This window comes from Gallinula chloropus, assembly GCF_964237585.1.
Source record: "Gallinula chloropus genome assembly, chromosome: 15".
Lineage (NCBI taxonomy): Eukaryota > Metazoa > Chordata > Aves > Gruiformes > Rallidae > Gallinula > Gallinula chloropus.
The window spans coordinates 8775767-8788391 of NC_140100.1; the positions used below are offsets into that span (position 1 = coordinate 8775767).

At 51.4% G+C, this 12625-nt stretch overlaps 1 protein-coding gene across 1 annotated transcript; it reads left to right on the forward strand.

Moving 5' to 3' along the window:
- Positions 1–2209: 2209 nt before the first annotated feature.
- On the forward strand, positions 2210–5691 carry COX19 (cytochrome c oxidase assembly factor COX19). Its single transcript, XM_084271131.1, has 3 exons — positions 2210–2339; positions 2494–2605; positions 4381–5691. The coding sequence occupies exons 1-3, from the start codon at positions 2258–2260 to the stop codon at positions 4466–4468; spliced, it is 282 nt and encodes a 93-aa protein (XP_084127257.1). The 5' UTR covers positions 2210–2257; the 3' UTR covers positions 4469–5691.
- Positions 5692–12625: the final 6934 nt, after the last annotated feature.

Here is a 12625-nt window from a genome sequence, read left to right on the forward strand (position 1 = left end):
AGGCAGCACGAGAAAGGCATTGAATTGTCTGTGTGTGGCTCTTTGTGGCTCTGTTTTTATTGAATTCTTTTGGAACTGGTTGGCTTAATCTGCCAATGAGATTTGTATTTTTTTTATTTTCCTTCCCACTGATTATCTAATGGGGGCTTCATTTGATCTCCTTGGGAAAAAATACATGCTAAACTGCTGAATAATACATGCTAAACTGCTAAAGCATGTGTGTTAGATCCAAGGACGGGCTGTGCCTTTAAAGGAAACTCAAGAAGATGCAACTGATATTTGCAGTAAGAACATTAGGTAAGCATAACCAAACACCTGCTAGTAGGCCTGACCTGAAAACCTGGGTAAACTACAAAATTTAAGACTCCAAAGAAAGACATTGAGTTAATTAATAGGGAATCAAAACATTGGGATGAAGGATAATACAGCAAGTCGGTACAGCCTTTGTGTAGGACCGGCACTGTCTGTCTGGGAGTGGTTCCACTGCAGGATCCCTGCTTATCTTTTTCCTTTGATTTTTTCCTTCATATCACAGAATCACAAGGTTAGAAAAGACCTTTAAGATCATCAAGTCCAACCGTTCCTATCCTGTGCTAAACCATATCCCTGAGCACCTCATCTACCCTTTTTTTAAACACATCCAGGGAAGGTGACTCAGCCCCCCTGGGCAGCCTGTGCCAGGCCCTGACAGCTCTTTCAGTAAAAAAATTTTCTCTAACATCTGCTCTGACCCTGCCCTGGCACAGCTTGAGCCCATTGCCCCTTGTCCCATCTCCTGTCCCCTGGCTGAAGAGACCATCGCCCACCTCTCTGCACCCCCCATCAGGTCAGTGTAGGTGGTGATAAGGTCTCCGCTCAGCCTCCTCTTCTCCAGGCTGAACACCCCCAGCTCCCTCAGCTGCTCCTCATAGGATTTGCCCTCCAGCCCCTTCCCCAGCCTGGTTGCCCTTCTCTGGACACACTCCAGGACCTCAATGTCCTTCTTATGGCGAGGAGCCCAGAACTGGACGCAGCACTCAAGGTGCAGCCTCACTAGTGCACAGTCACCTCCCCAGACGTACTGGCCACACTATTTCTGATACAAGCCAGGATGCTGCTGCCCTTCCTGGCCACCTGGGCACACAGGGAATCAGCAAGTCAATCACCCTGCGAGAAACTAAGGCACATGATTCAGGCCTTTTCCTAAAGTCGAGTGCACAGTTAAAGCTCCTCCAGATAAACCAAAAGCTGCCCTCCCAGATCTGGGAGAGAGTTTGCTGCCCATACTGATGGAGGAGGGGAGCATCTCCCTTTCGCTGTTCAGCACTAGAACAAAGTCAAGTGGGAAAGTGCTGTTTGCCCCATGATAGCACCCAGCCATTGTCCCTAGCCCTGACAGCCGAATAATAAAGAAACCCTTGTTACTTCAGGCCGTATAAACCGGTTGCTTACACAGCAGAACACGACATCATTGTCCATTTGCTGTTTCAATACTGTAGTAAGAAAGGGGTCATGAAGAGGCAGCATTGAAGAGGGACTACAGTGGCGTTTCTGCCCCCAGCGATCGCAGCTGGTTCTTTTTCTTTATCATTCCTCCCCGCCCCCCGGCCTCGAATTCTTTCTACTTATTTAATTAAAAGGAAAGAAATCAACTTAGACCGGATGAAAGGCTGTCTCGAAGCACTTAACTGCGGGTGAGGAGGGAAATAAGGCCCCCGACAGCCCGAGCCGCGGCGGGCACAGTAACAGCCGGGTCGCGTCCTCCTCCCGGTTGGGGAGCGGCCGCCGGGGAGCGCTCGGCTCCCGGGGGAGCCGCTTGCCCGCCCGCTCGCTCGCTCGCTCTCAGGGCGCTGCTCGGCGGGCCGTGCTGGGGAAGGGAGAGCTGTGGCAGCGGCTTCTCTCCGCGGCCCGCCAGGAGCCAGCCGAAGCCGGGCCCTGGGGAGAGCGGCGGGAGCGGCCCCGGCGCCGACGCATCTCCGTGGTAACCCCGCGCAACCGGCCGCGGCCTGCGGCGGTGGCGTCACCCTCGCCCCCCGCCCCTGCCGCGTTGCCATGGCGACGCCCCCGCCCCACCGCCGAGAAAGCCGCAGGAGCGAGGCTCTCCGGTTGCTATAGCGACGCTGATGCCGTTGCATAGCGGCGCGGCTCCGCCCCCTCCGCCGCGGTCACGTGGCCCCGCTCTATGCGCTCGGCGCTCTGCGCCATTACCGGCGCTCGGCTTTCTGCCCCCCCACCGCCGGTCAGCCCGCTACCGGAGCGGCCCCGGCCTGCCGGCGCCATGTCCACCGCCATGAACTTCAGCAGCAAGAGCTTCAAGCCGCGGCCGCCGGACAAAGGCGCCTTCCCGCTGGATCACTTCGGTGCGGTACGGCGGGCCGGGCCTCCCCTCCCCGCGGCCTAGCGCCGGGCCTCCCCCCGCCTCCCTCCGCTCCCCGCGGGCCGGCTCCAGGGGACGCGGGCCCGGGGCCGCCGCCCCGGCCCCCACCCGCAGCGGCCCCCGCTGTTCTCTTGCAGGGGAGTGCAGCGCCTTCAAGGAGCAGTTCATGCGGTGCCTCCGCGAGAGCGGGTACGAGAGCAGCGCCTGCCGGCAGCGCGCCATGGCCTACCTGGAGTGCCGCATGGAGAGGCAAGTGCTGCCCCGGCCCGGCGGCGGGGGGGCCGAGCCTCGGGGGTCGGCGGGGAATGGGGGTTTCGGACAGTTCCTCGCGAGTTGTTTTCCTTCTTAGCCGGGGAAAAGGGGCATTCCTCACACGCTGCCCCTGTTTCACCGTGGGGTCTCACCCATGGCAGCGAGTCCTCTATGAACTTCTCCGTGAGTCCTTTCTGTTGGGGTGTCAGCTCCTCACCAACTGCCTGAGCCTGGGTCCCTTCCATAGGGCGCCGACCTTCAGGCCCAGTCTGCGCCAGCCTGGTCCCCTACAGAGTCACAACTCCCCCAGCAAACCTGCCCTGGCGTGGGCTGGTCTTTCCACAGGCTGCAGGTTTTGCTGCCGAGAGCTTGCTCCAGTATGAGATTCCCACGGGGTCACAGTGGCCTTTGGATGTCTCCACCCACTCTGGCGTGGGGTCCTCCATGGGCTGTAGATGGGATCTCTGCTCCCCACCATTATCCATGGGCTGCAGGAGGACACCTGCTCCACCATGGGTTTCTCCACAGGCTGCAGGGGCATCTTTCTCTCCGGCACCTGGGGTGCCTCCTCCCCGCCCTTCCCTGGCCTTGGTGTCTGCACAGCTCCTTACATCTTCTCACTCACTTCTCTGGTGGCAAAAAGCCACTGCTCGTGTTCTTTTTCTCTTCACTGTGATTCCCAGAGATGCTGTGACCATCACTGATGGTCTTGGCCTTGGTCAGCAACGACCCCAGCCTTGAGCCAGCTGGTGTTTGCTCTGTGGGGCCTGCAGAGAGCTGCTGGCTGCTCCTTGCAGAAGCCACCCCTGCAGCCCCCCCTTCTCCACAGAACCCAGACACACAAAACTACAACAACTTGTTCTAAAGTTCAACTGGAAAAAGTGTCCATAGTTGCTTTCCCAGGGCTGTTTCCATTCCTGAGTTGCTTTACAATGCTTTCTGCTCTGCAGTCAGGCAGGTTGCTTGTTAGGGAATGCACAAAGAGTGTTATTAAAGGCACTTAAATAAAAGGGTGCTTGCATATGCTGCGTGGGCTGGGGGTGAGGAAGGCAGCTAACCAGGGATTGTTTGAAAAATCATTACAACAGAGTATTGTGGCACCATGAATGCAGTTCTGACCCATATGTGCTTAAAGATCTGGTACATGGCTCAGGTAGAATTTTAGGAATCTCTTTTGCAGTCTGTTAATAAAGGTGGCCCAGAGTTGGGTCAGTTTCTGAGGAAACACTCAATATCTGATATCAGGAAACAACACCTTTAATTGGAAAAGTGCTGATAAGAAAAACAAGTATCCCTGAATTTGCCATCATTTGATCAACTTGAAATAATTAATGATTCACTAATACGCTTGGTGTAACTCAGATCTCATTAGCAGTTATCATTCTGTCCTGCCAGTTCTTTTAGAGAAGGGGGAGTAAAAGAAGAGTAATATTTGAACATGTGATCTTGAAGATCAAAGGGCTCAGGAGTTCGAAAGAGGAGTGGGTGTTGTACTTGGTGGCATGGTCTAGTGTTGGACCTAGAATGGCTGAATAGGTGGTTGGACTTGATGATCTTGAAGGTCTTTTCCAACCAAAACCATTCTATGAACGTTGCTTTCCCAAAACTGGTGCTTCAGAGGCTTTGCCCAGTCAGCAGCAGTCACCCTGCATGGACATCTTGGATTTCCTTAGAGTCATTAACAGTAAATGACATAAAAAATGCTGCTGCTCTCTCAGTTACAGACTGTCTTCTGCATAATTCATTTTGTTTTGTTTTGTTTTTAACTTTAGGCAACTTATGGCTAATGAACCACTGGAAAAATTGGGATTTAAGGATCTGATAGAGGAGAAATCAGAAGCAAAACCTGAGAAGTCATAATGAAGCAAGACAACTTTGCTCCTCATGTATGGAAAGCGTAACTCTTACGTAGTACATATTGTACATCCTGTTCATATTGCAATAGGAAGCGTTTCCTGAAGGAACCTCTTCTCAAAGTTTAATTTTCCTATAATAAGGTCGTAAATGAGCAAAAGTATTGCCTTTATCTACTTTCCTCAAGCTTTTCTTAGCCTTTTTCTTTCAGTTTCTCTTGCCTACTCTTTAAAGGTCCTTAAGAACATTTTCCCTGGGAGAAAACAGTTACAGACAAGGAGAACACTTCAGGCAGTAAGAACAGTGCAGGCCTATTTTTAAAAAGACCACAAACCCCTCCCCTTTATTGTGTAGATTTTGAAGTGTAGGTTAATCTGATGTGGGCTTTACAGCAGTTGGTGCCAGGTGGAAATAAAACCTGTGGTACTTCAGATTGCTCTTTATTAAAGCAGGTCTGAGTGTGTCTTTAAGTCCCTGGCAGGTGTTTGTGTAACTTACCATGAATTACCAGAGCTACTAGCATTTCTCTCACTTGTGCTAATGCATTTATTAATTAACACTCAGTTCAAGCCAAAATAATTTGGCCCTTAGAAATGTGTTTTAAGCAGACAATAAATTTGTAAACTTTCTGGGTGTATTTTCTGTTTTCACTGTATTTTCTGCCATGTCCCCACCTCTTTCTTCCCCCTTCTTTTTCCTTTTTCAAACCCAGTGAATAATTTCTCTATGTATCTGGCTCTCAAACTGGAAGGTTTAGGGTCAGGGCCTGTGGGAAGTGGTACACACACTGTTCACCAAGGCAGTTTTCCTATGCTTTCTCCTTTATGACTGTCCTCTGATCCATCTCACCTTTCCCGCTCTCTGCTGTTACTCCTTTTGCTTCTGCTTCTGTTCAACTCAGAGACCCATGAAAGGGTAAAAGAACATTTTCTGTTCTTCATATTGATGGTTGGAGCTGGGAATTAAATTGTTGCTTGGGTCTAATCTGATGGAACAACCTGCAGATAGTCCAGAGCGGGTCCCTGTTTGAAAAGAATGTTCACTTGCTGCTGTCTATTTTTATTCTACTTCATTCTACTGTCTAAATTATATCCTTTGGTAAGATTAGTAGCTTTAGAGAAGAGAAAGCAGAGATTTTATTGCTGAAAGAGATATTAAAAGTCTTTATATTAAACCACTGAACAAGAGCTTTCTTTTGGTGATACTGACTAAGAATTATTAAAATAATCTCCAGCATCTTCAGCAGAAAGAAATCAAATTTCATGGTTCTGTGCTCCCTGAATATTACATGGTGAACTGAATCCCTGGTAGGTATGAAAGAGCCCACCAGTGGTGGTGGTGACATGGGCTGTTCTCTGTGGCAGCTTGGTCTTTGGGCTGGTTGCATCGTTGTTTGGCTGGGTGGTTTCTTCATGCATTAGGTGAGTGTTTGTCCTGAGGTATCTGGTACCAGTTCTGTCCTCTGAGTTGTTACAGAGTAAAAAGGGGTCAAGTTTTTGAAGTCTTAATTGAATTTTGGCTGCTGAGCTGGAGAGTGGCTGTTTAAATGAGCTGTCTGAGGTTACACAGTGAAGGAGGGCCTGCTGCAGACTGTTTATGGTGAGCAAGGGTCAAATTTGGGACCAGCTGCAGGAGGGATAGTGAGGAATAGAGCAGTATCAAAAAACATGCTGGTGGCCTGGAGCAAGTAGTGCTCTGTGTGTGTGTGGCTGTCATGTTACAGCGCTGCAGCCAGCACAGGCTGACACTGCTGCTGTGCCACCGAACAGGCAGAGCTGCCTCATCCTTCCCAAAATCCCCACAGAAGCAATAACTGCCATCCAAAGGGGAAGAAGGGTGGAGGGGGTGGGAGATTCACACCTTCCACCAACCCAAAGAAGATAACCTCCTGTCCTGATCCATGGGCATGGTGGGTTGGCTTTGTGGCGCTGTCCCTTTCTGCCAGGACAAGGAGAGGGCTGTGTGCTGATAGCTGAGAACCTGGGACTGCAGGGACATGTATCCTGCCTGGAAGGCACTGAGTGGAGAGAGTACCTTCAGTGGAGCCCCAAGGTGAGCTCGGAGCTGGTGAAGGCCATCTCTTGATCTTGATTCCAATCTTCTAATGCAACTGAGTGCTGGAAAAACAAGTCATTCATCAATGCTCAGCCTGCAGTCAAACAGTTTTCCTGCCTTGCTCTATGGGACAAGTCCCTGCAACACCTGAGTCATCTGGGAGAAGCCCCAGAACGCTCTTGAATTTATTCCTGTCACTGTACAGATCATTAACTGGAGCCTTTCCCTCCAAACATTATTATTGTAGCCTGGCTTGTGGGATCCTGGTTTATCCTTTAAAATGACAGAGGTGCATGAGACAAAGGAAAGCTCCAAGTTTGTCATTTCTCTTTCCTGTTTCCGTGGCAAGGAGGAAAGGAACCTCTCCAGAAGCCTGATGCCAGGTTGGGGATGGTGGGGTGGAGGGAAATCTGCTCTGGAAGTGCTGGGCTGAGGTGTGTGTGCTGTGGGGGTTTGTCAGGGCGCTGGGGTTTGTCTGGAGGTGAGGAGCTGTCCTGTTGCTGGTGGCAGTGAGGTGAGTCCTGTGCGATGATCATGTGAGGAGGCTGCCTGGGCGCTGCCTGTGTCAGTGCTGCCGTCAAGCACCACCTGGCGACGGGTCCCTGGAGCTGGAGGAACAAGGCTGGGCTGGGTGGATGCACAGCCTGGCTGTGGCTGCAAAGGTGTGGAAGGACAGCCCCAAGTGGGAGGGTGTGTTGGCTGCGCTGCAGGGAACGTCTATGGAAGTGCTTAACACGGTGTGTTGGGTAGGGAGGGACCTTCAAAGGCCATCTAGTCAACCCCCCTGCAGTGAGCAGGGACACCTTTAACTACATCAGGTTGCTCAGAGCTTCATCAAGCCTGACTTTGAATGTCTCCAGGAATGGGGTCTCCACCACCTCTCTAGGCAACCTGTGTCACCACCTGAGAGTGAAGAGCTTCTTCCTAATGTTTCATCTAACCCTGCCCTGCCCTAGTTTAAAACCATCGCCCCCATCCTACCTCCCTATGCCCTTACAAATGTCTTTCCCAGCTCTCCTGCAGGGACTGGAAGGGGCTCCAAGGTCTCCCTGAGCCTTCTCCATGCTGGACAAGCCCAACCCTCTCATCTGGTAGGAAGTGAGGGGGTTGTACTCATCTTTCCTGATGCTTTCCTTCTGCAAAGCCGCCTTCGCACAGTAACTCAAGGCACCCTCTTGCTTGGGACCCTGTCCCAGGGAGTCCCCAGGGGCTCTGGGTCAGCAGAGCCTTGGCTGTTGGCAGTAGGACAGCCTTGCCCATGCATTTCCCCCTCTCTTTGCTCAGATTAGAATCCATTCAACCGCAAAGTGTTTAACCTTCACCACCACAGTTATTTACAGAGGGAACATTACTACAAGCCAACCCTCATTATGTCTTCCTGGGAGACCTTGAGCTCTAGGTGTATCCTTCCAAACAACCTCAATGACCTGCAGAATGAGGAAGAAAGGGTTTAATAACACTTCCAGGGCTCCGAGTGTACTTTCCTTAGAAAAGCCTATACAAAGAGAGCCTCCTGTGCCGGTGCTGGAAGTGGGCCATGGTCCAAAGTCCTTTGTAGGAGCACAATGAGCCTGTGCCTCTGTGCTAAGGAAGGATTGTTGCTTCATCTGCCACCTGGAAGCAGGATGCACACACCTGCAAAGGGTGTAGCTGGCTGACCTTCATGCCTGGTCCTCCCCTGAACCATCTTCCAGCTTGTCCTGTGGTTTCAAGGCTGCAGATGTCCCTGTGGCTAGATGCCACCTGCTTGGTTTCCTTTGGAGGCCACAGAGCTACTAGCCTTTGCTGGTGATTAATTTCCCTTTGCAGCAGAAACCAAAATCGCTTGTTGCTGCTTTAGTCGGTCTGGCTTAGCCAGGACTAACACAGGGAGGGAACCAGATGGGTTGGAGCACCTCTGGAATTTCACCCCGCCGTTACCTCACCACAGGCAGGGCTGGGGAGCACTGGGAGGCGATGCTGCTTCCGCAAAGCTGCTGGAACTAAGCCTGGAGTGTTGCACTGTTATAGTCAGAGACCAGGAAATGCCGTAGGCAGGCTGGGAGAGAAGGAGCAGCCTTGCTCCCTGTGTGAGAAGCCTCTGTAGCATCGCTCTGTGCTGTGCCTTGGGTGCCGTGGTTCCACTGGAGAGCAGTGTGTTTCTACATTTCTAATCCCCGGTTCTAGGGAAGGGAATGATGCTTCTTCCAGTATGGGAGAGCACTGTCATTGCTGGTAGCACACCCTGTGAGCCTGAAGATTACACCTGGAAATCGCAGACTCACAGAGTCGTAGGGGTTGGAAGGGACCTCCAGGGATCATCAGGTCGAACCCCCCTGCCAAAGCAGGGTTCCTAGGGCAGCCTGTCCCAGGGCTCCCTCACCCTCACTGTGAAAAAGTTCTTCCACATATTGGTGCAGAACTTCCTGTGCTCCAACTTGAGGCCATCGCCCCTTGTCCTGTCCCCACAGCCCCCTGAGAAGACACTGCCCATTTCCCCCTATGTCCCACAAGATCCTTCTGAAAGAGACCCTCCCACTGAATGGGGCATGTGGTGTGTTGTGTGAGGTTTCCCACAGTAACCAAAGCTCTAACTCAGACTAATTAAAAAAAAGAAGACTCTGGAACAGCACATGCAAGGGTCCGTTTCCCCTTCCAGGGTATTTAAATGAAAATTGGATGTCTGGTTAGTTTTATCCTGGTTTTTCTTCTCCTCTCTGAATGCTTCTGCTGCTGTGAGTCGCTGGCACCGCTGCGTTTCCATCGGGATGCAGCAGATTTTTCTAGCTTAAGGATTTCAAGAGAAAAATGCCTTCCTGCTGGAATGAAGGTGACATATGGCTTGATATGCATAATTGATCGCTGCTCAAAATAGGAGCTTCATAGAAAGTCACCTACGAGTCCAAGGCGTGAGGATAGACCTTGAAGCATGGGTTTTTGTTGTTTCCTGCGACCGATGGTGGCACAGGGACAGATTTTTATGGCTTTTCCTAGAGGCTCTGATGCTTGTGCTCTCTCTGTAGCACTGCACAGGCTCTTTCATCACTGGATTGTTTATTCCTGTTATTCCAGGAGAGCTTGGAACTTACTCTAGCAGGTGCATCAGTCTTACACTTGCTGATTCCTACTGGCTTGGTGGATGAGAACCACCCCAGACAACCTTGATATTTACCATACAACCCAGCAAGGTTACCTCTGTGAGGGCAGGACAGTTGAGGTGCATCAAATCTGGTGGTTATTGCCCCCAGTTGCTGCCCATGCTTGCCCAACTCCCACATGGAGTAAGGTAAGTTCCCTCTGATGTGGGAGGGATGTTGTGGTCCCACTGGCTGTTGGGCAGCTGAGACCTTTGATTTTTCAGGAGCCTTCTAGGATTTTACAGCTCCTGGAGCTGGAGGATTTCTGGTGTCCTCAGTGCTAGCAAGCCCTGCTCAGCAAGAGCCTCCTCACACCCTGGTTCTGATCTTGCAGAGCTGCTAATCGAGGACAGCGTGTGGGAAGGTGGTTGCATGGGAGGAGGTGCTCTGCGAGGGAGTCAGCTCCAGTTTTGCTTGCTCAATTTACATTTCTCTGCTACCAAACCATGTTCTGGGTTCCAGTAGGGTTTGGAGGCACCAGATCTCTCCTTAATGGACAAGGCAGGAGAACGGTCATGCTGCAGAACCTGAGACACCAGGACTGCCATGAGGATTTGATGTGATGCTGTGCGCTGCAGCCTGCTTCAAGGAGCAATCTGCTGGCAGTCTCCAGCGGGCTTTTCCCTCTGGGTGGGGGCTCTGACAGCCCCACGGTAGCAGGGCTTGTTGGATGCTCAGAAGGATTTCTCCACAGCGAGGAGGTCAGTTTTTGGGCAGGCAGACCCTGCTCAGGAACTGCACAGAAGCTGCGGTTTGGGTCAGCGCCGGGGAAATCACTGGTAACTCAGGATGCTGAACCAAGCAGGAGCAAAACCCCCTGGTGATAAATGAGCCTTCACATCCCCATGAACACGTACCAAATAGGAAACCCCAGGGGTGTAATGAGGCCGGCTGCTTCCATCACTGGGGTTCCTTCCCTCAGCTTTTAGTCTTCAGTGTGGATGTGGGAGTGACACGGTGCTGCCTTCAGCCCCTGGGTTTAGCAGTCTGCCTGTAACCCCACGTCCTCGCTTGCCCATCCTTACAGAGCACAGGGGTGCTCCTGTTGTTTGGCACATCTCTGGTGTGTGTGTGCTCAGAGTGGTTGCTAAGGCAGCATTAAATCTGTCCCCCTCTCTCCATGCACTCAAATTTCTCTCTGCTCTAGAGGTATATGTGTACTGGGTCCATCCCAGACCAGTAACTGGGAGAGCACAGGTGGGGTTTGGGTCAGGTGTTAACAGTCTGTGTGCACAGTCATCTGTGGGATGGAGTGTGGGTTTAGTTCTTCCCTCTCCATGATGCAGAGGCTGGTGGAAAAGAGGGACTTGTCCACTGCCACATGCTAGGATGCAGCATGGAGTCTGAGCATCTCCTGCGGGAGATGTATCCCGGCGTGGAGAGATGCTCAGCGTGTGCACATGCAGCACAGTGATGTAACTGGAACCAGGTCACTGCAGGGCTTTGGCAATGTGAGATGGGCGACTTCTGGTCAAGGGGACAGAAATGCTGAGCTCACCAGCTGCTGAAAAAGAACCAGGTGGGCAAAAAATGAGAGACCATGCCTGGAACATCTTCCTCTGTCCTTTCAGTGCACACAGCAGGAGACTTGCAGGTGTGGTGGTGCCAGCTAGAAAGACTCATTTGAGCAGAGAGACTCCTGGATCGATGGCTTTATTTCAGCTTATTTTAGTGTGCAATGGGCGTAGGGGTGTGATGTTTCTTCACTGAAACAGGAGCTGGCTTGTACTTCAGCTAGCAGCTCTAATCGGTTGGCCTGACTTAGACAGTAAATCACGTTAGCAGCACTAATAACACAGAGTGGCGGGTATAGTAAACCCTCTGCTGCAGCAATAACCCCGTCCTGCTGGTTCCTTGACTCAGGCTGGTGCTTCTGCACTGGTTTGTTTATTAAAGCTCCTTCACAAAAGTCACCTGGGTTGGCTGCTCCGACTCTGCCATCGAAATAGCTGTTCCCCTGCCATTCCCCAACCTGGCTGGGGCTCTTTTTATAGCCTGCTGTAAAATTGTTTATTCTTGCACCTGTTTGTAAAGGCTTTTTGGCCACAGGGGTCTCGTGATGTTGTTTTTATGGCTTCTGGAGCAGGGCTGCTGTGTTGTTGCTAGAAATAATTGCCGTTAATTAATTCTTTGCTGATTTTTCTTTGGCAAAGCATATTGAAATAAGCAAAGAAGTGAGCAGCACGCTCTGTATCTCAGTGTTGTGGGAGCTTTTCGGAGGCACGCAGTGGCATCCAAACAATCCTATCAGCAGCCAAAGGAAGGGCAGGACACGGTCTTCAACTTTCTGTGGACAAAGTTAATTGGGAGGGATCCTCAATTACCATCTCCAGCTGTTCGGCAGCTTCCTTCAGGCCATCATTTCTAATCTCTTTCTAGAGAAAAAAAAAAACCACAGCTTTGTTTCCATCTAATGCTTTATTCAAATCACAGCTGAGTGATGTTACAGAAAGCAATGTGGTCTCAGATGTCTGAGCCAGGCTGGCAGCTGAAGGCAGCAGTCCGTGATGCAAACCTGACCACTGGGACTTATAATTGCACCATTTTCTCTTCTTCTCTCTGCCCTTTTGAAATGGGTTGTCTTCTTTCTGAGGGCCTTGGGCTCTGCTGCAGAGACTTCCAGACCAGGAGTGATGTGCTGGGCTTCAGCCCCTTGCTCTCCATCCCGCAGTCCTGCATGTGGAGTCTCCATCACCCTCTGGGCGCCGGCTCCCAGGACCCTTGGAGTCAGCGGCGCTTGGCTGAGTCGCTTCCATCTCCACCCCGCAATGGGACACCATGCAAGGCAGCCTCCTGCTCAGATGTCTTCAAGCTGTTCCTGGAAGGGTGAGTTGTTTGAGCCAGGAAACGATTAAATTATTGGAACTGAGTGAAAGCAGTTTTCATGATGAACACTTGCCCTGCAGTTTGCACGCCGAACCTGTCCTGTTGCTGCCTCTGACTCAGACTGAATTGATGGTGGCCTGTTCTGCACAGTCACTTTGACTTTTCT

Coding starts and splice junctions, on each gene's coding strand:
- COX19 (XM_084271131.1), top strand. CDS start 2,258: ATGTCCACCGCCATGAACTTCAGCAGCAAGAGCTTCAAGCCGCGGCCG. Junction 2,340..2,493: donor CTTCCCGCTGGATCACTTCG/GTGCGGTACGGC, acceptor GTTCTCTTGCAG/GGGAGTGCAGCGCCTTCAAG. Junction 2,606..4,380: donor CTGGAGTGCCGCATGGAGAG/GCAAGTGCTGCC, acceptor TTTTAACTTTAG/GCAACTTATGGCTAATGAAC.